This window comes from Monodelphis domestica, chromosome 1 (genome assembly GCF_027887165.1).
Source record: "Monodelphis domestica isolate mMonDom1 chromosome 1, mMonDom1.pri, whole genome shotgun sequence".
NCBI classification, from domain to species: Eukaryota; Metazoa; Chordata; class Mammalia; order Didelphimorphia; family Didelphidae; genus Monodelphis; species Monodelphis domestica.
The window spans coordinates 182,572,877-182,597,800 of NC_077227.1; the positions used below are offsets into that span (position 1 = coordinate 182,572,877).

Here is a 24,924-nt window from a genome sequence, read left to right on the forward strand (position 1 = left end):
CAAAATTATCACTATTATAGAAGATGAAAAGTAATTGAAAGAATCTAGTAAAGCATGATCTAGGAATGGCAGCTAGATGGTTCAGGGGAAAGAGTACATTGGGTGTAGAGTTAGGAAGATCTGAGTGCAAATTACATCTCAGATATTTAATTAGCTAGGTTATCCTGGGAAAGTCACTTTATAAACTTCTGTTCATCTTAATCCACTGCAAAAGGAAATGGTAAACCACTCCAGTATCCTTACTAAGAAAATCCTATGAGCATTGGTTCATAGGATCTTGAAGAGTCAGACCTGACAAGCAAAGCACACCTAGGAACTATATGAATTCATCTTTAAAACACTTTTTATAGGAATAGATATTTAAATAATCAGAGAAATATTCATTGCTTTTAGATAGGTCAAACAAATATGAGAGAAAAGACATACTACTTAATAAAATTAAATATTACTTATCTTTTGAGATTTCACAGCCTTTTATATATCGCTAGATTTTGGTTCTATTTCCTTTGTCTTGTAACCTTTATTTAAAGAAGTTTGCAATCTTTTTGACACATATATGATTTCAGTATTCTCTGCTGAATCATCTGATCATAATCTAGATATTTAACTGAATTTTCTTAAAATCTTTGGTGGCTTTAGCAAATTTTTTCTTTATATTTCCCTAGAAATGCCCTCCAGAATTTCCACCACACTAGTTTTGGAGGATACCAGAAATGTATATCCTTCTCAGTCAGTGTACATCTTTCATCTTCTCATCTCTTATTTCCATAAACACTTAGAATAATAAATTATTTTATGTCTAGTCACTCACAACTGGAAAAGTTGTGGATTAACTAAAACTAATGAAAAAGCCTAAACAAAATGGAGTCAGATTGATGTATGAATTTGGGCTGTCAAATAAGCAGGGAAAGAATAAAAATCATTAAGCACTGAAGAGTGCTTAGGGTAATAATAATAATACTCTATGTAGGCAGTATATAGAATATTGTGGGTATATGGAGTATTCAAGGAGAACAAGCACCTTGGATATGAGGGCTTGCTGAGCTCTTTTCAGGGCTCCTCATCTACCTTTGATGTCTTTCATCCAAATTTCACCTGTAATTCCAAGAAGCTATGGCATGTTCAGCAGCAAAAATCATGTTGGCAGTTGAAGGTAACCAATAGGCCTCAGACTCATTGATAAGTTAGGGAGATGTCTACTGCTAGCAAGTGAAGACATTCCCAATAGAATGAACAGATAAGAAGAATTTATTCCATTGACCATAAAGTCAGCTGGACTTAAATTAGAGCTTGTTCAGACCTCAAAGAGAGTCATCCATTCATATAAATCCCTTCCAATCATCCTGATTTTTGTCTTGCTGTTGGATTTCAATGACTGGAAGAGAGACTGAGGCTGATGACTTTGTACATTTAACCCTGACTCACCTAAATCCAATTTATACATGAGTCAAAACGTCTCCCCATGATGTCATTGGTCCTCTTCAAAATGAAGGATGAATACCAACATAGAGGATTATAAAATAGAACAAAGTATGCTATCAGAGTTTGGGAACATTTTAAAAGTTAATGTAACCATAAGAACAAAGTCAGGTAACAAAAATTAATACAAAATTGGTTGAATTAATGGGCACAAACCAGTCCTAGGAGAATGTTATATAAATATTGTTCATAATGGGCTGTGTTTAAAAATGATAACAGGGAGGCATCAGTATCAACAGTACTGAATTGGGATTGGACACAATGGTAGAATAGGAAGAAGCATGCAACCCAGTTTTTCCCAACAATTACTCCAACAAGGATCTAAGAGGAATGCCAGATTGAACAAGGGAGACTCAGTGGAAAATAGTGAATCATTTTTCCTTAAAGAGTGGAAATAAAAGCCATCCAATTAAAATGTATGCCATTCCAAAGTTGGATTGTATATCTGGAGTGGATTTTTGGGGGTGCAGATGGGGGGCTACATCTAGCTATGAGCCAAACTACACCTGTATTCCAGGGCAAAGAACAGTTACACATCTAGCAGGGACTGGACTTGAGTGTGTAGGTATCAGTAATAGGAGTCAACCAGCAGCTATATAGCTCTGACCCCAAAGCTGGGTTGTAGAACCAATATATGGATTCAGATGGGACCTTGCCACTAGGATTGTGACAAACCTGGAGCTATGTTTCCAGAGCAAAGAAGAGTTACTCATTTTCACACATCCATTTTGGATCTATGCTGAGGCATTTTACAGGGTCAAGAACAGGGACAGCACGAGATGGCCCCTATTTGGCATCAACTCTAGAAGTGAAATTGTAGATTCACTTCCCAGGCTGGTCTATGGCTAGTAGCTGAGTGACCAGAGCAAGGAGCTCAACCAAAGGGTTCTGATCTTCAAAATCTGAAGAACTTTCTAGCTAGATGACAATCTACTGGAGGTCCAATCAGGACTAAACTTATAGTTGTGTCACTCAAGCTTTAATAAAGGTCAATAGTTTACAAAGTTAAAAAGGAGAGTGCAGCAATCAGACCATCTTAATCAATTTTCTTAGGACAGAGGTGTCAAATATGCAATCAAACTATATTCCTGAGTGTAGTTGAACCAGATTAAAATGTAATTGGGAAATATTTAACAAAATAAATATAACAGGAATAATTTTAATATGTGGTTTTCTATGTCAATATTGATTCACAGGAATATTTGTAAATGGTTTAGTGGCTCCCATTTATATATGAATTCTATTGACTTTGGGCATACTTAAAGATTTTATGTCCCTGGCCTTAGCAACCCCTGAGATCAGAATATAAAATTCAATATCCAAAGAAAGCAGCAAGAACCTCATAGAATAAATATCAGGATCAAACTGGACCCAGATATTCCCTTCAGAAGAAAGCAGAGCCTTACCCTATTGCAGCTAGATGTCCCAGGAGATAAGAACACTGGGTCTGGAAGAAGACTTAAGTTTAAATCTGATCTTAGACTTTTACTATGGGACTCTGGGCAAGTCATTTAATGTCTTTTGGCCTGTTTCTTCATCTATAAAATGGAGATAGGCCAGCATCTACCTCACAGGTATCAAATAAGATATTTGCATGGCCCTTAATGCAAAAAGCTCATATTAGGTGTTTTTACAAATGCTTATTCCCATCTCTCTTTCATTCCCTCCCACTTTCCTCCTACTACAAAGTTCTTATTTTGGAAAAAAAGGTATCCTTCTTTAAAGATTATTATTATGACAAGGTTACATAAGACACAACCCCAGAAGATGAAATTGAGTTCAAAATATATATACACAAAGATTCTTAGAGAAACACAGCACTGCTAACAAGGTCAACTAGAATTCCTGGACAAATAAGGCAAGATTTTTTTTTTTTGTTTTGCTTTGTTTTAAGGTTTAAAATTATATAAATGAAAAATATCAGGGAAAAGATTTTAGGGGAAATGAGAGCTTTTGAGGAAAGATTTGAAAGGAGAATTAACATTTTAGTTCCTAGTTCAAGAGGCACAAAACTATTACCAAGTAACAGACGTACAGAAATGAGAATGGACCAAATAAAAGAAATGAAACAAGAATTACCACAAAATCAACACAAAAACCCCAGAAAGTATCAGATTCCTCATATGTAATTGATAGATCATGGGACCAAAGCCCCCCTTTCCTCCAGAACAAAGCAAGTAGTTCTACTTCATAAGGCACTGTTACTTCCCATGCTGTGACCTGACGAATCCATGATGGATTGATGTTCTGGATTTACACTGTCTATACCATACTAAGGACTATACAAGCCTGGGAACCAAAAGCTCCCACACCCAAAGTCAACCCCCTTAGGACTATCCAATCATCTGGACACAAGTACCCCAACTTTACCCAATAAAGACAATCCAGATGACCTCATCCCAGATCTCCACCCTATAAAAGATCCTCCCCTTATCCATCCCAGTGGATATTCCTAGCCATCTACTGCTTGCTGGCTCCCCATTTCCTCTCTTTACCTCTCCCTCCTCTTCCTTAACCACAATAAAGCTTTGCCATATTACTCAATCTCTCTGTCTCATTAGCCTCAAATCAGACCCCCTGTCAGCTAGGTCTGACAATAATGAGTATCTAGAACAGCGGTTCTCAACCTCTCAATTTGTAGCAATGAGAATACATAATGCATATCACATTCTGAATCATAACTGTAGCAAAATTACAGTTTTGAAGTAGCCACCAAAATAATTTTTTTGGTTTGGGATCACTGCAACATGAGGAACTGTATTGCAGGGTCATGGCATTAGAAAGGTTGAGAACCACTGATCTAGAAAATGAGCTTCAACTAGGAAGGTGGTCTTACGAATAGAAAGTACAAATTTAAAAATGAGGTTGGGAGATCAAATTGACAAAATTTGACAATAGTATATGGGGGAAAGGGACATGTGAAGAATAAAAAATTGAGGCCAACTCCAAGGTTATGAACCTCAGTACCTGGAAAACTGGCTATATACTCCATGATGAGAAAAGTAAGGAAAAGGGATGTATTTTTCAGATGAGGGGAAGTTAATTCCATTTTAATCATATTGAATTTGAAAAGTCCAATAGACAACTGGTTTTACTGACCTGGAGCTCAGAATCGAGATGATACCTCTTGGTAAATTTTGGAGTCATCCCAATGAAGATAACAGAATTCATGGGAGAGAACAGAACCCATAGAAGCAGATGAGATCACTGTTAGAGACTGTAGAGGGAAAAGGGCCCAGGATAGGACTCTGGCAGGGGAAAGAAATGGAATATTTATATAGCACTTACCAGATAGCCACTGGCATACATCCATACCAAGTGGAAGGGATACAAATAAATGTTTGAGCAGAGGAGACTGAGGAAGGGTCAGAGACAGGATAAGAGAATCCAGAAAGTACAGCATCACCAAAACAGTGTCTTATTATTCTGCACATATACTCATGAAAGAACCTTATTTTCTCTACTTCAGTAGAGTAGATGGAGAAGGAAAGTGTACCCAATTAGTGAAGATACAATGGATCTATTTTTCTTTCCAAACATATTTCTTACTATTATTGGCATCCTAGTTTATCTCTTGTGAGTTTGAATCATGTAAACATGTTTTCCAAGGATATAGAGTTCAAGCTCAGAGTTGACCTGAGGCAAGTCTAAAAAGGCTCTTTCTGGCCACAGGGACCAGCACAGTTTCAGTAGTCATCCAAGCTTCTCATCCCACATCATCACTCTATTTTTAAACCCTTACCTTCCATCTTAGAATCAATATTCTATAATAGTTCCAAGGCAGAAAAGCAGTAATGGATAGGCAGTGGTAGGGTAATTTGCCCATATCTCTTAACTTTAACACTTAAGTATTTATATTGATAAAGTTTTCAAGGCCTTTCAGATATATAATACCTCATTAGTTCCTCACATAGACCTATGAATTATGAACATTGGGTATTATAATGCTCATTTTATGTATCAGCTCAAAGAAATAACATTTAAGAACTAGGAAAACTATTTAATTGAACTAGAAAAATATTCTTTTGGCAAAAGGTCAAGACTATCAAAGGAAATAATGAAAAAAATTGTTAAGGAAGGAGGTTTAGTGGTACCAGATTTTAAACTATATTATAAAGAAGGTTATGAAAACTATCTGGTACTGGGTAAGAAATAGAAAAGTAGATCAATAGTACAGGCTATTCAATAACAGTAAAAAAGGGAACGTTTCAAGTTTTGGGATAAAAATTCACTATTTGGTAAAAATTGTTAGGAAAATTAGAAAACAGTTTGGCAGAAATTAGACACAGACTAATATCTTAGACCATTTATCAAGAAAAGATCAAAATGGATACATGACCTAGATAAAAAGGGAGATATAAACAAATTAGGGACCATACTATCTATCAAATTTATTGATGAAGATTTTACAAATAATCAAGAGATAGAAAGTATCATGAAATGTAAAATGGCTAAATTTGACTATACTAATAAAATGTTTCTATACAAATAAAACTAATGTAGCCAAGATTATAAGGAAAGCTATAAGTTGGGAAAAATTTTTCATAGCCAATTTCTTGGAAAGAGGTCTCATATCTTATCTAAAATATATAGAGAATTTTGTCATATACATAAGAATACAGAGCCATTCCCCAATTGATAAATGATCAAAAGATGTGACTAGTTTTTGAATTGAGAAATGAAAACTATAAATACCTAAATGAAAAAATGCTCCAAATCACTTGATTTGAGAAATGCAAAAATCAAAGAAACCTGAGATTTTATTCATTTTACAACTTTCAGATTTGCTAAAATGATAAAAAAGCAAAATGACAAATATTGGAGGAGATATGAGAAAATAGGGACACATTACATTGTTAGTAGAACTGTGAACTGATCCAACCATTTTGGAGAGCAATCTGAAATTATTCTTAAAGAGTTATAATGCCACTATTTGGTTTATTTCCTAAGGTGATCAAGGAAAAAGGAAATGAAACTATATGTTCCAAAATATTTATAGTAGCTTTTTTTTTGTGATTGCAAAGAACTGGAATGACTGAGCAAGCTGTCATATATGATTGTAATGGAATATTATTGTATCCCAAGAGATGACAAATAAAATTATTACAAAAAAAGCTGGAAATTCTTATGTGTCATGAAGCAAAGTGAAGTGAGCTGAATCAGGAGACAATAATAATATATGATGATCAACTGTGAAAGACTCAAGTATTATTAACAAAGCAAAGATCCAGAACAACTCCAAGGAGCTCATTTGTTTCTCTTAGATAAGCATATAAGAAATTATATTAACTAATTGTTACACGTTATATATATATAAATGATAATAAAAAGTTGTGTAAAACTAATTGTTGTTATATATAATTATGAAAATAAAGTATTTTTTAAAAAAAGAACTAGGACTACCAGTAATTCAATAGTGGTTTATTGTACAAAGTTAGGGAATGAAGGCATGGGTAAAATGGATGATATTTTCAAAGAATTCTTTTAATGTCAAATAATCAAAGTTTTGCTCTATATTTTGCTTCTGACACCAGATATTGCTAGACAGATGAACACTTCGGGGTTATCTCAGCTGATCTCCTTGTCTTCAAAACTGTAATGGATGAAAAATAATCACCATGATTCTCAGTTTATTAATTAATTTAAGAATCTTTGAGTTGGAGAGGGCCTTAGAAGTCATCTTATCCAAATTATACATGAATGGAAATCCTCTCTACTTTTTCTCCTCTGTTTATCAGGTGAGAGGACCTCATTACTGCTTATCTTAAAAAGAATGGCCAGCAAGGCATAGAACAAATAAGTAAATTCTCCAAACATAAGCATATAAATATTCACTTGTACATATCCACGTACACAAGTGGTATGTGTTCAAGAAGATATTTGAGTCCAGGTCATCCTGTGTCTGAGAGTGACTATCTACAGTTCCAAATTGCTCTTCAGATAGATTGATGCATGATCAACTCAATCAACATTATTTGATTTACCATCTATTGCTAACAAAAATGAGAACATACTGTCCTTAAGGAACTGAAATTCCTTGGGAGGATACTATAGGACATCATAAACAAATATAAGTATATGCAAAAAACAAAAATATGCAAAATAAATGATAATTAGGTAACTTAAAGGGATGATTAACTACCGAGGTTATCTTGGAGCTCTTAAGGTTAACAGAAAATGTGTATGTGCATATAAGATATATTTTTTGACACAAAGCACCATATATACCTGCACACAAATGTTATTTGTGTAAATACACATATATTAATATCTAACAGCAGGCATAATATACAAGGTATTGAATTACAGAATTTCAGTTTTAGAAGAGATTTAAAAGATAATTTGGTATAATCTAACATGACATCTTTAGCCTTTGCAATAAGATATTTTTAGTTTGCTCATTATGCATCTCTACAGAAAGTACAGGAAGAGCTGTGTCCTCCATGACATTATTGATTCCATGTCAGAGGCATTTCCTGAAAAATTTTTATGGATCCTGGACCTCATTTCAGAACAGAAAGAAGAATAGCTATCCTTGACTCAGCCTGCTTATCTATAAAACTTTGACTTTTAATAACTCATTATCCTTTGAATAGTTGCCTGGCCAAATATGACTCAATCAACATTTTTTAATTTAGAGACACTTGCCAATAATGGTACTCAAGCTGTCTTTCCTGGGAATCTCTGACTCCCTTCATCTGTACCTTTGACCAGTGTAGATCTCTCCTCCCCTCAGAGACTGTGACTTCTCTCTTCCTAATTCCACTTGCTCCCTGGTCTGTGGGGTGATGTGCAGACATAACCACTATCACTGAAAAAAAAATTCCAGCATGATATCAATAATGTCCTGTTTGTGAAGGCTTCTTGCCTCTTCTCTTCTACCTTCCCCCAACAAAGCTACATTCCTTTCACATAATCTCTGGTGTATAACTTCTTAACTAGTTCAAATAAATTGAAGTTATACACATGAGTACCTAGTACTCTTCATAGAATGTAGTAGACAGGAAGACCTGAGTCAAATCCCACATCAGATACCTATGGGATGTATGACCCTCAAAGATTCACTGAACCTTTATGCCTCAGTTTCTTTATCTTTAAAATAAGGAGGGTAGACTGGATACTTTCTAAGGTTTCTTCTAGTTCTGTATATACACTGCTGTGACCTATGATTTAGGGCTGAATCTATCATCTGACCTCTTTGCCACATGGATCAATAGTAGGTCCCATCTCTGTTCCTATTAGTTTTCTCTTCTTCCCTGGGCCCTACCTATTGCTTTTTATTGAAAAGCATTCCAAGTCCACTCTCTTTCCAAATATGTAATTCTCAAATGCTCTCTTGAAGTCCAAAGAAGTAAAGAGAAATTGGCCACACTTCGCTTACATTTCTGAAATTAAAAAATGGATCATCCTCACTCCTCCTCCAAAAAAAAAAAATTAAAAGAAAAATTCTTCCTTTGAAACTTGAAAAAGGAACTTCCTTCATAGTGGTCACCTAAGTGAGCCTCAAATAAAAAAATGATACTAGTCTCTATTCTTAGATTGTTCCTCAATCTGGAATTGGTTTCTTCTCTCCTTCTCCCTCTCTATCCCTTATACAATAATCTCAGGTCTCTGGGTCTAGGAGATATGTGGATTCTATGATTTCCCTATTGAGATTAAAAAATGATCCTTTTTTTCTTAGGAAAGTAAAGTCAGGAATTCTTGTTAAAGAAGTCTCACTGACAGCCAAAGAGTGTCTAGTTTCTACTAGAATGGGGGGGGGGGGACTTAGAAAAAAGGATATTCAGTGGGTGAAGCTTTTGGATCTTGTTCCCCATCATCCCCAACTCACCTCCTCTTCCTTCTTGTTATTCTTTACACCAGTAATCAGTCATCTCTTGAGTTCTGAGGGCAATATTTGCTGTTATTAAGCAGGCAGGCAAAAAACATTTATCTCAGTATTTACTATGTGGCTGCTACTGTCCTAAATTCTAGGGATACAGATATAAACATAAAAAAAATACAGTCCCTGTCCTCAAGAAACTTCTGTTCTAAAGAGAGAATACAACATATAAAAGAGCACTAGAATGGGAAGGGAAATGTGAAATGGGGAAGAAGACTGGAGAGTCAGGAGAGTAGCTAGGAGGGAAATAAACATGGCAGGCCATTCCTCATCTCATGAGGACCTTCACCCATTGAGAGTCAACCCTAACTTTTTGTTATTAATTTGCTGTGTTTCTAGGGCTCTGGACACCCTGCCCTCTTCTCATTCCCCCTGATCCATGACAGCACTTGGTCTTATCTGACTTGGTGTATTTGATGTTAATAAGAGAGGAACCTTGTCAATCATTTGCACATTCAGAAGTAATAATCCCATATCTTGTTTATGTCTGAATAAATCCTCAGTAATCCTTGTAAAATCCCCCTTATATCTCTATTTAAGTCTCTGCTCTGCTTTCAAAGGTGGAAAATAGTGTAAAATGTAGAACATAGATTTTTAAGCTTATACTACTCTGGTTTTGGCAAAGTTGCATAATGCTACAGTGTGGTACAGGATCTAGAGTTTAGAAGGAGCACATACATCGCCTAGCATGACCCATTCATTTTACAGAGGCTGGAAATAAGCTAGACTGTCAAGGTGACTTGTCCAAGATCACATGTGTCATAAGTGGAGATCCTTTGCTTCCATAGTGTGCTACTGGTTATGTTATGCTGTGTAATAAGCTCCAAATGTCTAATATTGTGAACAAGTGCTTCAGGTGCTAGTGGTAGTATAGAGTGCCTGTCCTAGAGTCAGGAAAACAAGCTCAAATGTTGCATTCCATAGTTCTTAATTGTGTGACCTTGGGTAAGTAGTTGAACTTCTGTCTACTTCAGATTCCTTTTCTGTAAAATGGGGATGATAATGATACCCAACTCCTCAGATTTTGGGGAAGATAAAATAATATTTTAAAAGGGCATTGCAAACCTTAAAGTACTTTATAAATGCTAGCTGCTGTTGCTGCTGTTGCTGGTGTTGTTGTTACAGGTCTTCACAGACTGGCTAGAGAGATCAAAAATGATGAAAATAGGAGTCAGACCTCAAATGATGCATGAATGGCATTTAGATACCTAGAGAAACCAGAGGAGAGCAGTCCAAGCAGAGGAACCAGCAGAAGTAAAGATCAGAGGCAAGAACATAAATCGCCTTCTAGTAACAATGGAGAAGCTCACTTAAGTTGCAAATTCAAGAGTCTTAGAGGTAAATTGGAGCCATATTGAATTCCAACCTAAGAATGTGGCTTTTTCTGTTTCAGCAGTTCGTGAAGATTTATTTAAAAAGTAGATGACTACCACAAAATCCATCTGGACAAACAAAAGGCCAAGAACTTCAAGGTAATTAATGAAAAAAAAAATGTGAAGGAAAGTGGCTTAACAGCAACAGATCTCAATCTGTACTAGAATAATATACTATACTATACTATACTATACTATACTATACTATACTATACTATACTATACTATACTATACGATACTATACGATACGATACGATACGATATGATACTATACGATACTATACGATACGATACACAGCCTGGTAGTGACTAAGTAATAGAATGGTAGATCAGTGGGAATCTCTCTCTCTCTCTCTCTCTCTCTCTCACACACACACACACACACACTGTACAGGGGTAAATGACCTTAGCAATCTAGTGTTTAAGAAACCCAAAGACCCCAGCTTTTGGGATAAGAACTCACTATATCACAAAAACTGCTGGAAAAACTGGAAAACAGTATGGCAGAAACTAGGTATAGACCAATGTCTCACACCCTGTACCAAGATAAGGTAAAAAATAGGTATAGGATTTAGCCATAAAGGGAAACATAGATTAATTTACCTGTCAGATCTATGGAGAAGGGAAGAACTTATGATTGAACAATAGAGAACTTTACAAAATCTAAAATGAATAATTTTGATTATATTAAATTAAAAATAGTTTTTTAACAAAATAAAAACAATATAACCAAGATTGGAAAAGAATATTTTATAACAAAATTCTCTGGTAAAGGTCTAATTTATCAAATATAGAATTAAGTCAGATTTATAAGAATACAAGTTATTCCCCATTTTACAAATGGTCAAAGGATATGAACAAACAGTTTTCAGATTAAGAAATCAAAACTATCTGTAATCATATGAAATTTTTTAAAAATCCCTGTTGATTAGAGAAATGCAAATTAAGACAACTCTAAGCTACCATCTTATACCTATCGGATTGGTCAATATGACAAGAAAGAAAGTGATAACTGTTGCAAAATTGGAACAATGATGCTTTGTTGGTGGAATTGTGAATTGATCCAACCTTTCTGGAGGCTATAGAACCTACCATTACTAGGTCTGTATAAAGAAAGGGGGAAAGGGTGTACTTTTACAAAGATATTTATAGTGGTTCTTTTTGTGTTGGCAAAAATTAGAAATGGATAGGATATTCATCAACTGGGGAATGTCTGAATAAATTGAAGTATATGTTAGCAATGGAATACTGTTGTGCTATAAGAAACAGTGAACAGTATGATTTCAGAAAAAGCCGGAAAGACCTACATGAACTGATGAAGAGTGAAATAAGCAGAACCCGAAAAATGTACAGTGTAACAGCAATATTGTGAAATGATGAACTGTGAAACATTTGGCTACTTTTATCAATACAATGTTCTGAAACAATTCTGAAGGACTTCTGACAAAGAATGCTATCCTCCTCCAGAGAAAGAATTATTTAGAGTTAAAATACAGCTCAAAACATACTATTTTTTCACATTAGTTTATTTATGTTTTTATTTTGGGATTTGGGTTTTATTAGTATTTTCTTAAAACAGTAACCAATATGGAAGTATGTTTTGCATGAAAATATATGTATAACCCATATCAAATTGCTTACCATCTCCAAGAGGAGAAGGGAAGAGGAGAGAAAAAATTTGGATCTTACAATTTTGAAAAACATATGTTAAAAGTTACTTGTATTGGAAAAATTAAATATCTTTTAAAAAGTGGATGACATGCTCAAACCAGCATTTTAAGAATAATATTTTGGCAGTTATGTGTAAAATGGACTGGGAGGCAGAAAGACCTAAAGGAAACTATTGTTGTTATGAATCTCCAGGTTCCTCCCTGCAAAGCAGGCCTATGTCTTGTTCCTTCTGAGACATTATTTATCTGTCTCATGTGCAATTAGAAATTGAAAATCAGGAGATATCAATATATTTTTCTCTAATGATGGCTTGAGAATGGAGCATCTAGACTATCTAGCAAGTCACAGGACTGGAACAATTTGGAAAAGAGATAAAAGCATTCTAAAGATTGTACAAATGGGAAGGTAACCCAAAAAGTCAATGGGATATAATGAGAAGTAGCTGAGATGAAGGATTAAGAAAAACAGAATGCTTGTTCCCATTCCTTCACTTACTGGGTGATCTTGCAAGTTTCTTAACTTAGTTTCCTCATTTGCTGAGTAAAGATGATGAGAAATGGCCTACTTTATTCACAGGGATAATGAGAACATCAAAAGAATGAATGCATTTGAAAATAGTGAAACTCTACAAAATGCAAGCTATTGACAATAATAATAATGAAGAGGATAATAATTTGAGATTTTTAAGATTAGGGCCCTGATATGAAGTCCCATCTTTGGAACTGGCAAGGGAGGAAATAGGAGTTAGTTTGAAAAAAGATTAAACAACCCTTGGTAACTTGCTTGGTGTGAGGAGTGAGGGAGAAATCAAAGTTGACTTTAATGAAGATTCTCCATTTCCAAATTCTGGGCATTTTCATTGGTTGTCACCCACACCTGCAATGTTCTCTCTTTTCATCTCTGCCTCCAGGCTTCCTTGGCTTCCTTCAGTCCTCAGATCAAATCTCATCTTCTACAAGAAACCTTAACAGATTCCCCTTAATTCTAATGTACATAATTGTCCTTCCTATTAGATTGTGAGCTTCTTGAGAGCAGGGACTGCTTTCTTTGTATCCTTAGCACTTAGCATAGTGTCTGGCCCACAGTAGACACTAACTGCTTATTGATTGACTACCCCTGCCTTCCATTCTCCTCCCTTATCCTTTCATTACTGGACAAAGAAGGATATTCCTCATACATGGATGTTGCTGTTATTTAAAAATGATCAAAAATGATAAAAAAAAAAAAGTAGTCCTGGAGTTCTTTCCAGCTTGTACTACCTGGACAATTTGGTATTACAGACTCACCAAGTCTCAGAAGGGATGATATAGTCCAACTCTTCCCTGTAGAGAAGGTTTCTATACAATATCCCAGAGAAGTGGACTCCTATTCTTCTCTTTAAGACCTCTAACAAGGTAGCTTCTACTGCTTACAGAGGAAACCCATTGAATTTTGGACAAATGTTTGATTAGAAACATGTTAGAAAGCATGTCCTCACATTGATCTGAAATTTGCCTATTTACAGCTTCCACCCAAAGGTCTTAGTTTTCCTCTCTGGAGGCCATTCCAACTTTGGAGGTCATAGAATTATAAATTTTGAGCTGGAAGAGATCTTAGAGGCCAGTAAGTTGAAGCCCCTCTTTTTACAGATAAGGAAGTTGAGGTCAGAGAAATGAAATAACTTACCCAGAGTCACAAAGTACTAAAGTGTCCAAAGCAAGTTTTGAACCCAGACTTCCCAATTCCAAGGCCAGTTCTCTATTCATTACATAACACTGTTCTATCCCTATTGCAAAGCACCATTCTCTATCCTCTTCTCTCTTTTGGCTTCCTTTAAAACCAACTTTGGCTTCCAAACCAACTTTTACCTTCTATCTTTCTCTCAGCATTGGTCATCTCTAAGTAGGAAGATGAGAAGTTTAGTTGTTTGTTCTCCCCACAGACCTAGGATTCAGAGCAATGTTTATAGAGATGCTCTAATTTCCAGGATATCAGAGGGGTATAGAAAGGAAGAGTCTTAGAGTCTACTTGATCTCTTCCTGCCCTATGACTTAGCTTGGTTCTTAGCAATTGTTTATGGATCTCCAAACTATTAAAAATTTATATATATATATATATATATATATATATATGTGTGTGTGTGTGTGTGTGTGTGTGTGTATACATATATATGTGTGTGTGTGTATGTTGTGAGCATGTGTGTGTACTTACATTTTTAGAGCTCAACTGTATCTTAAAATATAATTTCTAATCCAAAACAATCCATTTAAAGATAAGGAACTGAGTATGAGAAATAAACATTAATAAAAAAATTTAAATACATGGCATAGCACCTTGCTTATAGTAGGAAATAAATGTTATTTGAACTGGACTGAACTGTCTAAAGTAACACAACTACTACGTGGTTGAGGGACTTGAACTAACCTCTCTTTCTGGAAGCACAAATTCCCTTTTCCTCTTGAAGGTGCACTCTAGGTCTCCTGGTCCTCATGGCACCCCACACTCTTAGTAAATGATGTTGCTCAGAGCTCCTGATGGCTTTCTCACCCCTTGACTCATTGTATTAATCTACTCAACTTCATGTTACAGCAGTAACTGAGTTTGGTTATGTCTTGTCACCTTTGGTAGGTGTTATGGCAGTTAAAATTTAGGGGTGATGGTGAACTGAGATGATTTAGGGTAGCCATGGCCATGAAAGAGTTAAATCCATCCATAGGTTTGCTGGTGCTCCTAAAAATCAAGACTTTCTCCTCTTTGGAGAGTGAGCCATCATGGCCCAATTCCTGGTACACTGGCACCTCTGGCCTAGGGATCCAACAGCAGGGTCATATAAGTAGCTGTGGGGCCTCTTGTCAACGACGCTGGACACGCGCTTGATGGTGTCGTGCCATGGATCTGCGATGCTGGGCCCGAGCTTGATGACGATGGGTTTCCCTAGCCCGATGCTGCTCCTCAGCAGCTTGGTGAAGTTGGGCCTCCTGTTGATCATTCATAGTCTCTGTTCTATGGAGCTGAGCTTGTAGCTGAGGAGAATGCCGAATTTCTACTTGATTCCAGACACCACCTGGATAAAACCGGGTCTCGCGTAAATGATGTATAGACTCAAGTTGATGATACCGAATCTGTGTGTTATTAATTTGGCTTTCTCGGTGATGATGTTGGGCCTCAATTATATGACGGGCCTCTCGTTGATGACGTTGTGCCTCCAACCTAAGACGCCGGGCCCGAGCTTGATGACACCAGTTTTCTAGACGACGATGCCGAACCTCAGCTTGTTGAAGTTGGGTCTCTCGGTGACGACGAACAATTTCTAGCCTACGACGCCAGGCTTGGGCTTGATTATTCCATATTTCTAGTTGATGACACCTGTTTAGACCTTCCTGAATTTGGTTTTCTGGTCGATGATGTAAAGCCTCTGGTCGATGATACCGGTTCTGCACTTGATAATGTTGGGATTCCTGTTGACGATATTGGGCTCGGAGTTGATTAAATTGGGATTCTTGATGACATTGGGATTCTTGTTGATGCTGAACTCGAAGTTGATTAAAGTGGGTCTGTATCCGTTGACGTCGGGCCTGTGCTTGGCGATGCCAGGTTTCTAGGTGATGATGCCGGACCTGAGCTTGATTAAATTGAGGGTCTTGATGATGCCCAGAATCTAATCGATGACGCCAGTTATGCACATTTTGTTTCCAGGTCTCTATCTGATGACGCCGGATCTCTGCCTGACGCCAACGATGCTCTCGCTTTTTCTCCTGATTACATCTCATCTCTAGCATGGCCTCATTAAAGACTCTGCAACTGAAACCTTCCTTAACACCATAACGAGCATGTTCCATGAGGGCTTCTAGAGTAAGAAATACACGACAACAAGCCAAGCAACGGAAGCCTTTATCTGTTGTGACCAGCCAGTCAGGGGTGGCCACTCTTGGTCTCTCTTCATCCTCTTTGTGGGAAGGCCCAGCTGTTTCATCCTCACTGGGGTCTTCATAAGAATTGTCCTCTGTATTTTGGGAGGACTGGAAATCTATTTCCTTCATTTTGATTTCACAAGGATCTTCCTCAGAAGGAGAAGTTTCAACATCTTGGCGCATTGTGGTAACACTGCTGGTGGGAGGAGACCCAATGGTTGTTTCCCCCGACACCTCTGCTTCATACATCTGGGGTTTTTTTCCAATGGCCCGGAATCCATCTGAAGTGTGCCACTTAATAGCTACCCCTTTTACAGTCCTAACTCGGGCATAATAAGCACAACTGTAACAAGTGTCATCTGAATCGATTTTACGAGTGGTGGTGTTATGTGGCTTCTCATACACAAAATAGGGAGAAGATGAGGAGGAATCTTCCCTCTTTTCCACTTCTTTATCATTGAAGATGGGAGTTAAAGCTAGGTCTTTTGGTGCTGATGGTCCAGGTTTGGGTGAATTAGGTGCTTTATCTGTGGCTTCTAGAAACCAATAAAAATCCAATTAATTTAAGTGATCTCAGTACAAAGGTCATATCATTTAAAAAATTAGAAAAGAAAGCACAATCAATCATTTTACAACTATGGTTAAGGGAAATATTTTTCACTGGATACAGGAGAGTCAAGTCAAGATGCTTTTATTAAGCAATTATATAACAGGCTTTTATTCTGGCAAAAAAGATTAGCTTGGAACTGTTGAGTCTCTTTTCCACTTTGCTCACCCTCTCTAGTCTTGAGGGTGGGTACTTTTTCTCTTATTTTCAATTGTATAAAATTCAAAAGTTTTGCCTAATTAAAAAAAATTTTTAAGTTATTTTGGTCTTAACCATAGTTTTCCCCAATATCCCCTCCCCTATTCTTCCAGAAAGCCATCCCATATAATAAATTATATTTTTAAAGACAAAGAGAAAGGAAAGAGGAAAATCTACACAATTAATCAACACATTGAAAAAGACTGAAAATATGTGGTATGTGCAACATTTGTACACCTCTCACTCATACATAGTGGATAAAGAGTATCTTCTCATATCTTTCGAGCCAAGCTTATTCTTTATAATTTTGCGCTGTTTCTTTTTGTAAAATTCCTCTTCCCATTTTACTGTTCACTAATTCCAGTTATGTCCAAATCTTTGTGACCCCATTTGTGTTTTTCTTGGTTAAAAAAAATACTGAAGTGGTTTGCTATTTCTTTTTCTGTCTCATTTGACAGCTGATGAAACTGAGGCAAAGAGAGTTAAGTGACTTGTATCTAGGGTCAAATTTGAGCCATCTATAGTCCTCCTGATTCCTGGCCCAAAACTCTATCTCAAAAATCCTAGCCATCTCTTCATTTGCTAACAGCTGCTCTGCTTGGTTTTAACTTCATCAACATCTTGATAATGCCCCAACCAGGAAAAATTCACCTCCCAGAAAATCATCACCATGAAGATTGCTTCAGTTTTGCTACTCAAACCTAATTAATACTTGTAGATGCTTCTGCCTCTCTAATTGGGAGAAATGGAAGGTAGAGAAAAAAACTCCTCTCATAGCCTCCCTTAGAGAGTTCATGAAACCAACCTTCTCTACATTTGCTACCAGCTGCTCTGCTTGGTTTCAAGTACATCTTCATCATTATCATGCTCCTCAACCACATGCCCTTTGACACTATTCTTCCCACCTCCCTAACTAATTTTCAGCTTTCTTTTATGCAGTCTTTCCCCTTAGATTATAAGTTCCTTGAGGACAAGTACTGTCTTCTGTTCTTATTTGTATCCCTAGCACTTAGTACAGTGCCTGGCATATAGTACTTATTTAATAAATATTTATTATTTGTCATTTTGTTGTTGTTATTTCCATTTCCATTATTGTAGAAATTGTCCCCTTTTTCAGTAGTTCCTTTGAAGCTTGTTCTATTAACTGTACTTAAATTGCCTGAGTAAAATTTATGTAACTAATTAAAAAGTGAAGACATAGCATCTTAGCTCTACTTACTTTTCTTTGCATTAGTTCTGTCATTTCCTGCACTTTAAATTGGTCTCATATAGTTTAATGTATTTTATAGTTATTTTGGAATGTATTTTCACTTTATGTAATTGCATTTAGAATTCTATTGATTTATATGATTACATAGAAATGTTGATTTTTGAAGTTTTGCAGCCAGCAACTTGCTGAAGCTGTTAATTGTAGCAGTAACTTTGCTGTTTTGCTAGGATTTTTCAAGTAAACTATATCAGCAAACCTGGATAGTTTTGTCTCTACTTAACTTTACACCTTTAATTTCTTTCTCTTTTCTTATTGCTGTTACTAGCATTTATAGAATGTTATCAATAGTAGGGAGAGTGGGCATCCTTGTTTCATTCCTATATTTACTAGGAAACACTGTAGTGTGTATCTCATGCATAAGAGGCTTGCTTTTGATTTTAGCTAGATGACTTTTATGATATCAAAATTTAGGGTTACTTTGTACTTACTTTGAGGGGCTTTTAGCACAAATAAGTGTTGTGCTAAGTCAAAGACTTTCCCCCCATTTACTGAGATCATTTTGTTGTTTTGAATCCTTTTGTTTTTAATGAATGCAATTATGTTAATTGTTTTCCTAATGTAGAGCCATCTTTGCATCTGTGGTAAAAATCTAACTTGATTCTAAAGAATGTTTTTTTTATTTTTGAACTAATTTTTTAGCTTTTATGATAGCATTTTATTAAAAATTTTGAATCAATATTCATTAAGAATATTCATCTAAAGTTCTGTGCTTTGTCCTTTCTTGGTTTAAATATTAAGACTATATTTATTTAATAAAGGCAAACTAAAGGGATACTTTCTACATCAATTTCTGAGAATAATTTTTGTTGTAGTGGTATGAATTTTTTCTTTAATACTTTGATAAAATTCTCCAGTGAATCTATTAGGACCAGGAGGCTTTGTCTCTCTCTTTAGTGGTTCCTTTGAAGTTTGTTCTATTAGCAATATTTAGATTGCCTGAGTAAAATTGATATAATTAAAAAGAGAAGCTATTGTCTGACAAAATATAATTTGCCTCTACTAAAAATTCTGTTATCCAAAATCTATGAGGTATTAAAATAATGAATAAAACTATAGATGTTATAAAAGGATATGAATGATTTTCTAAAAACATATGTAAAGGACTTGGAAAATAGATTAAAATGGATTTTAGCATAACTCTCAAATCCTACCTCCTTCAATCAATATGCAACAAGTTCAGGTATAATGGCAATTACTATTTCAGCAAGAACAGGAGATAATAGGAACAACCTCAAATCAATATAAAAACTTTCTGAAATTGTAGTAGAGTATGGATCTTCACTGTTGACTCAACTTCAACTAACATCATATCTTATGCAACTCATCTCAAAGGCTTTTATTTTGGTTTTTGACTAAACATAATCTCTATTGCTCTTCTTGGATAGTGACCCTTTCTTACTGCTCCTTAATGAGGTAGAAAGCATTATATTCAACCAGTCCCAAGACCAGAGAGGGTGAACAATATGAAGAGGAAACTCAACAATGCAGAGGTGGTGTTCAATGGTAGGAGAAGAGAGCATGCAACTTAAGATGCTCTTATTCCTTGAGGGTTCCATAAAAAATAGACCTGAAGAGATACTCCTATTCCTAAGCTAAAGAAAGTCTCTGAAATCACTAATCCTTGGTGGTCTCAGACCAAGAAATAAGGGGCAAGAAAGCCAATAGAGAAAATTTGATTGTAGGTTTATTAAGTCAATTCTTTTCAGTCCTCAGTACTTAGCAAAGTGCCTGGCACATAGAAGGAACTTAATAAATACTTGGTGATTTGTTATAAGGGTTGTTTTACTCTTTTATTTTTAATTTAGAAAGAACTGGTGTTATAAAAGAACTAAAGAAATGAGTCATCCATTCATCCATCCATCCAAATTTAAATTCAAATTCATGGAAGGGAAAATATGTCCAGAAGAAAAGAAACAAATAGGATAGATTTGAAAGTGACATGACCAAACTAAGATAGATACAATAGTTTCATAGTTTCACACACAATTTTCTAGTTTTCTTTATCTTTTCTATTTTTTTATATCGAAAGATTCCTTCTTTTGTGTTTGTTAAATCCAGAATTAAAAAAAATAATAATTTAAAAAAAACTTTACCTTTCATCTTAGAATCAATATTACATATTGTGTATATGTAATGAGGCTAGGCAATGGGAATTACTTGCTCAGCATTGTGGAGGAGAGAAATTATAAGACATACAAAAGGACAAGAAGCATTACAGCATCACATGGCTAGGAATTGTCCAAGGCTAGAATTCAAGCCAAGACTTCCCGTTTCTAGGCCTGGGTCTCTCAGTCCACTGAGCCACTTATCTGCCCCCTGAGTATAATGATATTAACAAAGACAACAGAATTCATATTAAACACCAAAGATGATTCAATGTGACTGATCTTAAGACCTTCTGTTGAGAAATAAAAATTTAATTGCCATATTCATTCCCTCTGTCACAACACTTTATCAGATAATCTTGTTTAGCTTTCTGTCTTTTTCTTTTTAAGGGAAAAGACTGTATATACCAAGTGTGATGTGGAGGAAAGATATTAAGTCAAAACCAAAAAGTATCAAAATATATATATTTTTGAAAAATCCTATCAGTTTACTCTTTCTCCCTTTTCTGTTTGGAAGTGCTAGGACCAGGACAGAGAAGTCAGAGCAGAAAGGGAAACAGTATAACTTTAGGAAACCACAGTAGGAGACACACATCCCATTTCTAACCTTCAAGCACCTTAATAAGGTATATGTGAATGAAAGTAAATTTTTTGGATAATTGTATTTAACTACAATTTTTTTGGTAATCTGTATTTTATTTCATGCATTTAAAAATTATTCTAATAAGAAGATATAGGCTTCAAAAGATTGACAAAAGGTCCATGACACAAAAAGGTTACTCTTTCTGCTTTTTTTTTCTATTTTAGTCTCTGTATTGAATTAGTGAGGTAATATTGAATTCATGAAAGAAGTAACCTACTTTAATGACTAAATCCTTGCTTTTTTTGTGTGTCACTTAAGGATTTATATTGGGCATAGGATTTTAATGTGGTTACAGAGATGAAAGATAATTATAAAAGCAGAATAAGGAACTTTTAAATTTTGGCTCACTTCTCCCTCCTTCATGAAATGCAATGCAAATACTACAAAACTTTGAACTTGCTTTCTGCATGTTGTGGGTAAAAACAATGCTTTATTTTTGGCTTATTATTATTAATCATGCACTGAGATAAAGAAACCACTGTTTTTGCCTATTTCAGGTAGAGCTCTCTAAGAAAACTAAAAAGAACTTAACAATTATTATTATTTCCCATTGAAACATGAAAAACTTTAATAAGTGCTTCAAAAATAATCCATATATGCACTGATCAAATATTGGTGCCATGCTTTTTAAAAGAACCTTACAGGATTCTCTTATACAAATAGTCCTGTTTTCCCTTCCCCTGATGATTCACCTGTCAAATTTTGTCCCATTAATATTTGAAATTTTAAAAATGTCTTTCTAGAAACTTTCTTTTGTTAGTCTTTTCATTAATTTATGTTGACTGCCAGTCCTAAGTGAATAAATTAATGGCAGAGAGGGGAAAAGAGGAGAGGGGGAGAATAAGGGAGAATGAAAAGAAATAGGAAAAGAAAAGTAGTGCAAAAATTAGAGGGAAAAGATGGGAAAGGTCAGAAGGGGAAGCAAGTTGAGGTTGACATAAAGAGAAAAGGAAAATGGAGGGGAACAGAAAAAGAAAGAGGCATCGAGGACCTGACTGGAGAAGGGAGTGAAAAAGGAGAGTTCTCTGTGCACTATGGGAAGGGAAAAAGAAGGAAGAGGAAGGGGCTTTGAACTAGGAAGTCATATCTTCTGTCTGTATTACAGCCACATTGGGAAGATTACATCAAGAATGAGGATCTACTCTCATCAGTGTACTCTTCACCGATATGCATACCTTAAAAACTACTATCTTTTCTCACTTTTCAAAACTCAATTATTTTTCAATCCTAGACAGAAGCTTTCCATTGTTTTCAGGGATGACCTAGCACTTTCGTCATCTTCAGGATTCTTTGGCCCAATCCATTAGAAATGTTATGATCATTATCTTCTTTACCCTCTACCACAATGAATTTCTGCTCCAATTCTTTCCCAAATTTTATCTACACCTTTTTTCTCCCTGGAACATTCTCATCTGGGCCATTGGTGTTTCAAAAATCACTGGGGTTCATTTCTTTTTCTGAGTGACAATTGATAGGTATCTCAAAATTCTTTTTGCAACATTAGTTTTCATAATCCTTCCCTAGGATTTTACCAAATGCAGACCACTTTTCTAGTCCTTCAGTTTTCTAGGAATCATTTGTCAACTAAAATTTGGCATTCCCAAGGGATGAGTCCCTGCTAAGATTTAGTTTCTTTTCTATTGTGAACAAAAAAATAATTAGAAGAAATAAAGATATCCTCAACTCTATTCAGTTTGCTTTAAGACATCTTATCCAGTCAGTTATGGGTCCCAGTTTTCCTTATCTTGATTTCTTCATCACTTTTTACCTTCCCTTCTCCTCCTTTCCCCTAGCTTTCCAATTAACATGATTCTAAGGAGGGTAGAACTAAGAATTGATTACTTCATCTCTTGCTTTAGAATTGAAATTGGCTTTCTTCCTGTTGTTTTCTAAGGTCTTACCTCTTACCACTTTGCCCTAGTGTTTTCTCTCACAATATGGAAGAAGGAGAGGAAGACTAAGAGAGAATAGAATAGAACTAGAAATGGAAACAGAGCTAAAGCAATAATCTATTTTATCTGTTTCATTTTACACATGAATAAGCCGAATCCCATATGCTGGCCACTGTGCTAAATGCTAGCAATACAAATATAGTCTTTGCCCTCAAGGAACTTACATAGAGACAGAAGCAACACTAGAACCATTACAGAAATGTATTTGAAATTCTAAAGTCTTAATCCATAGATTTGAGATCTTTTCCAAAGGTCAGCATAGTAAAACATTGTTAAAGTTTTCATTGAACACAGCATTCAGTAATGGCCCAATCCTTTAAATGTATCTATTGACTCTTTTAGGAAGCTCTTAAAACTTTCAGTAACAATGGCATCAGACAGCTACCACAGAAAACTGACTCCTCAAAACCATTAGTAATGGCTTCTAAATTCATTCACACTTTTCAGTTTAAGGAGAAAATGGACCTTAGAGATAACCTGATTCCATCTCCACACGCATTCCAATTTTAAAGATGAGAAAAGAGACTCACAGAATGAGTCTAGCTTACTGCAATTCACATAACTACTAAGTAGCAGATCCAGAATTTCAATTAGGTTTCCTGATTCTGAATCCAGTGCCCTGTTATACTATGTTGCCATTCCTTTTACTGCTCCCATTTTACCTGAACCAGACCAGCTCTCTGTTATGCTATAATCCTTAGGACAGACCTCCCTCTAGTAACCGAACCTGAAGTTTCAGCAGAAGCCCTTTTTTCTTGTAGTTGCTTCTTTGGATGTTCACTGTGATGCTTCATCCTTCAAAGAGGAAGGAGAATATGGAAGTAAGGACTCTAAAAAGTCTTTAATGTCTTTAACCAAGGTAAAGTTGACATCTAAACTTCTTGACTAGTCAGGTGACTTCACTTTCTTCTTGGCTTTCACACACAAATAAAACCAGATCATTAAAATCTCTAAACAGGGACGTTCAAAGCCACAACAGCCAAAGGCAGCAGTTATGGTCAGAATGGTCAGAGTGGCCTCTGCACAGTCTATGACCTCATCAGTGACATGGCATAAGTTCTATGGTACCCAAGTTAAACTCAAACATAGCAACAGTGGGATCCTTGCATCCCAGGCCATGCCCTTGTAGTATTTTAAGCTCTTTAATGCTGTTCTTTACTTCAGTATTTGAAATTGAACAGATTTTCATATACTTGCATAGTCTGATGCTATCTCACACAAATTCCTGCCAACAAGAAAGGAATCAAAGACACCTAGATAATGCCATCTACATGAACCTTAGATTTAGTCCACCCTCTCATTGTGACAGATAAACAAATTGAAACCCATAATGCCTAAGCACAGATAATTACTGATAGAGCTAGGGATTCAAATCCTCCTTTGGTTCCTTTATGCTCCTGACACCATCACACTTCACCATGTCCAAGGAGTTCCTTAGTGGTGGTGAAATACAAGGATCATGGGTTGAATTGCAATAAGTCTCATCAGAGATAACTACAAACTCTCTTTTTCCATGAGAATGAATTGATCAGAGTCATCCTTGATTCAGAGCATACCAGTCAGTAAAAACCCAGGAATAGCCTAGTCTCAATCTGATCCATGAGATATTAAATTCTCTGCAAGCGCAGACTTATCTTTTACCTCTTTTTTGTATTCTCAGCTCTTAACATGGTGGCTGGCATATACTAAGTGCTTCATAAATGTTTTTAGATTGGAGAATTGGCCCAAAAGAGGCATCCCAATGCTCATAAGACTCCCCATATATTTCAATTACATTAAAATAAAATATCCTTGTTGGGGAAAAAACTAATTCAAATAAGTAAAAGGGAAGAAAATCCAGAGGCAAGGGGTAT

General features: G+C 35.8%; 1 protein-coding gene across 8 annotated transcripts in view; it reads right to left on the reverse strand.

The window, feature by feature from the left end:
* The window catches only part of LOC103096141 (protein FAM170B-like), a 269,561-nt gene extending 245,370 nt beyond the window's left edge, over nucleotides 1-24,191 (reverse strand). For 3 of the 8 annotated variants that reach the window (XM_056810153.1, XM_056810155.1, XM_056810156.1), the window contains exons 1-2: nucleotides 23,799-24,191; nucleotides 14,810-16,832 (exon numbers count right to left, since the gene is read on the reverse strand). In XM_056810153.1, coding sequence (XP_056666131.1) covers nucleotides 15,238-16,832; nucleotides 23,799-23,865 — 1,662 coding nt within the window. In that variant the 5' untranslated portion in view covers nucleotides 23,866-24,191 and the 3' untranslated portion in view covers nucleotides 14,810-15,237. Of the gene's footprint in view, nucleotides 1-6,883; nucleotides 7,073-8,183; nucleotides 8,291-9,310; nucleotides 9,380-10,426; nucleotides 10,502-14,809; nucleotides 16,833-23,798 lie in introns of those variants that run through there. The other 5 variants (XM_007479896.3, XM_016428649.2, XM_007479897.3 and 2 more) reach the window with 5 other exon arrangements.
* Between the last annotated feature and the right edge of the window lie 733 nt (nucleotides 24,192-24,924).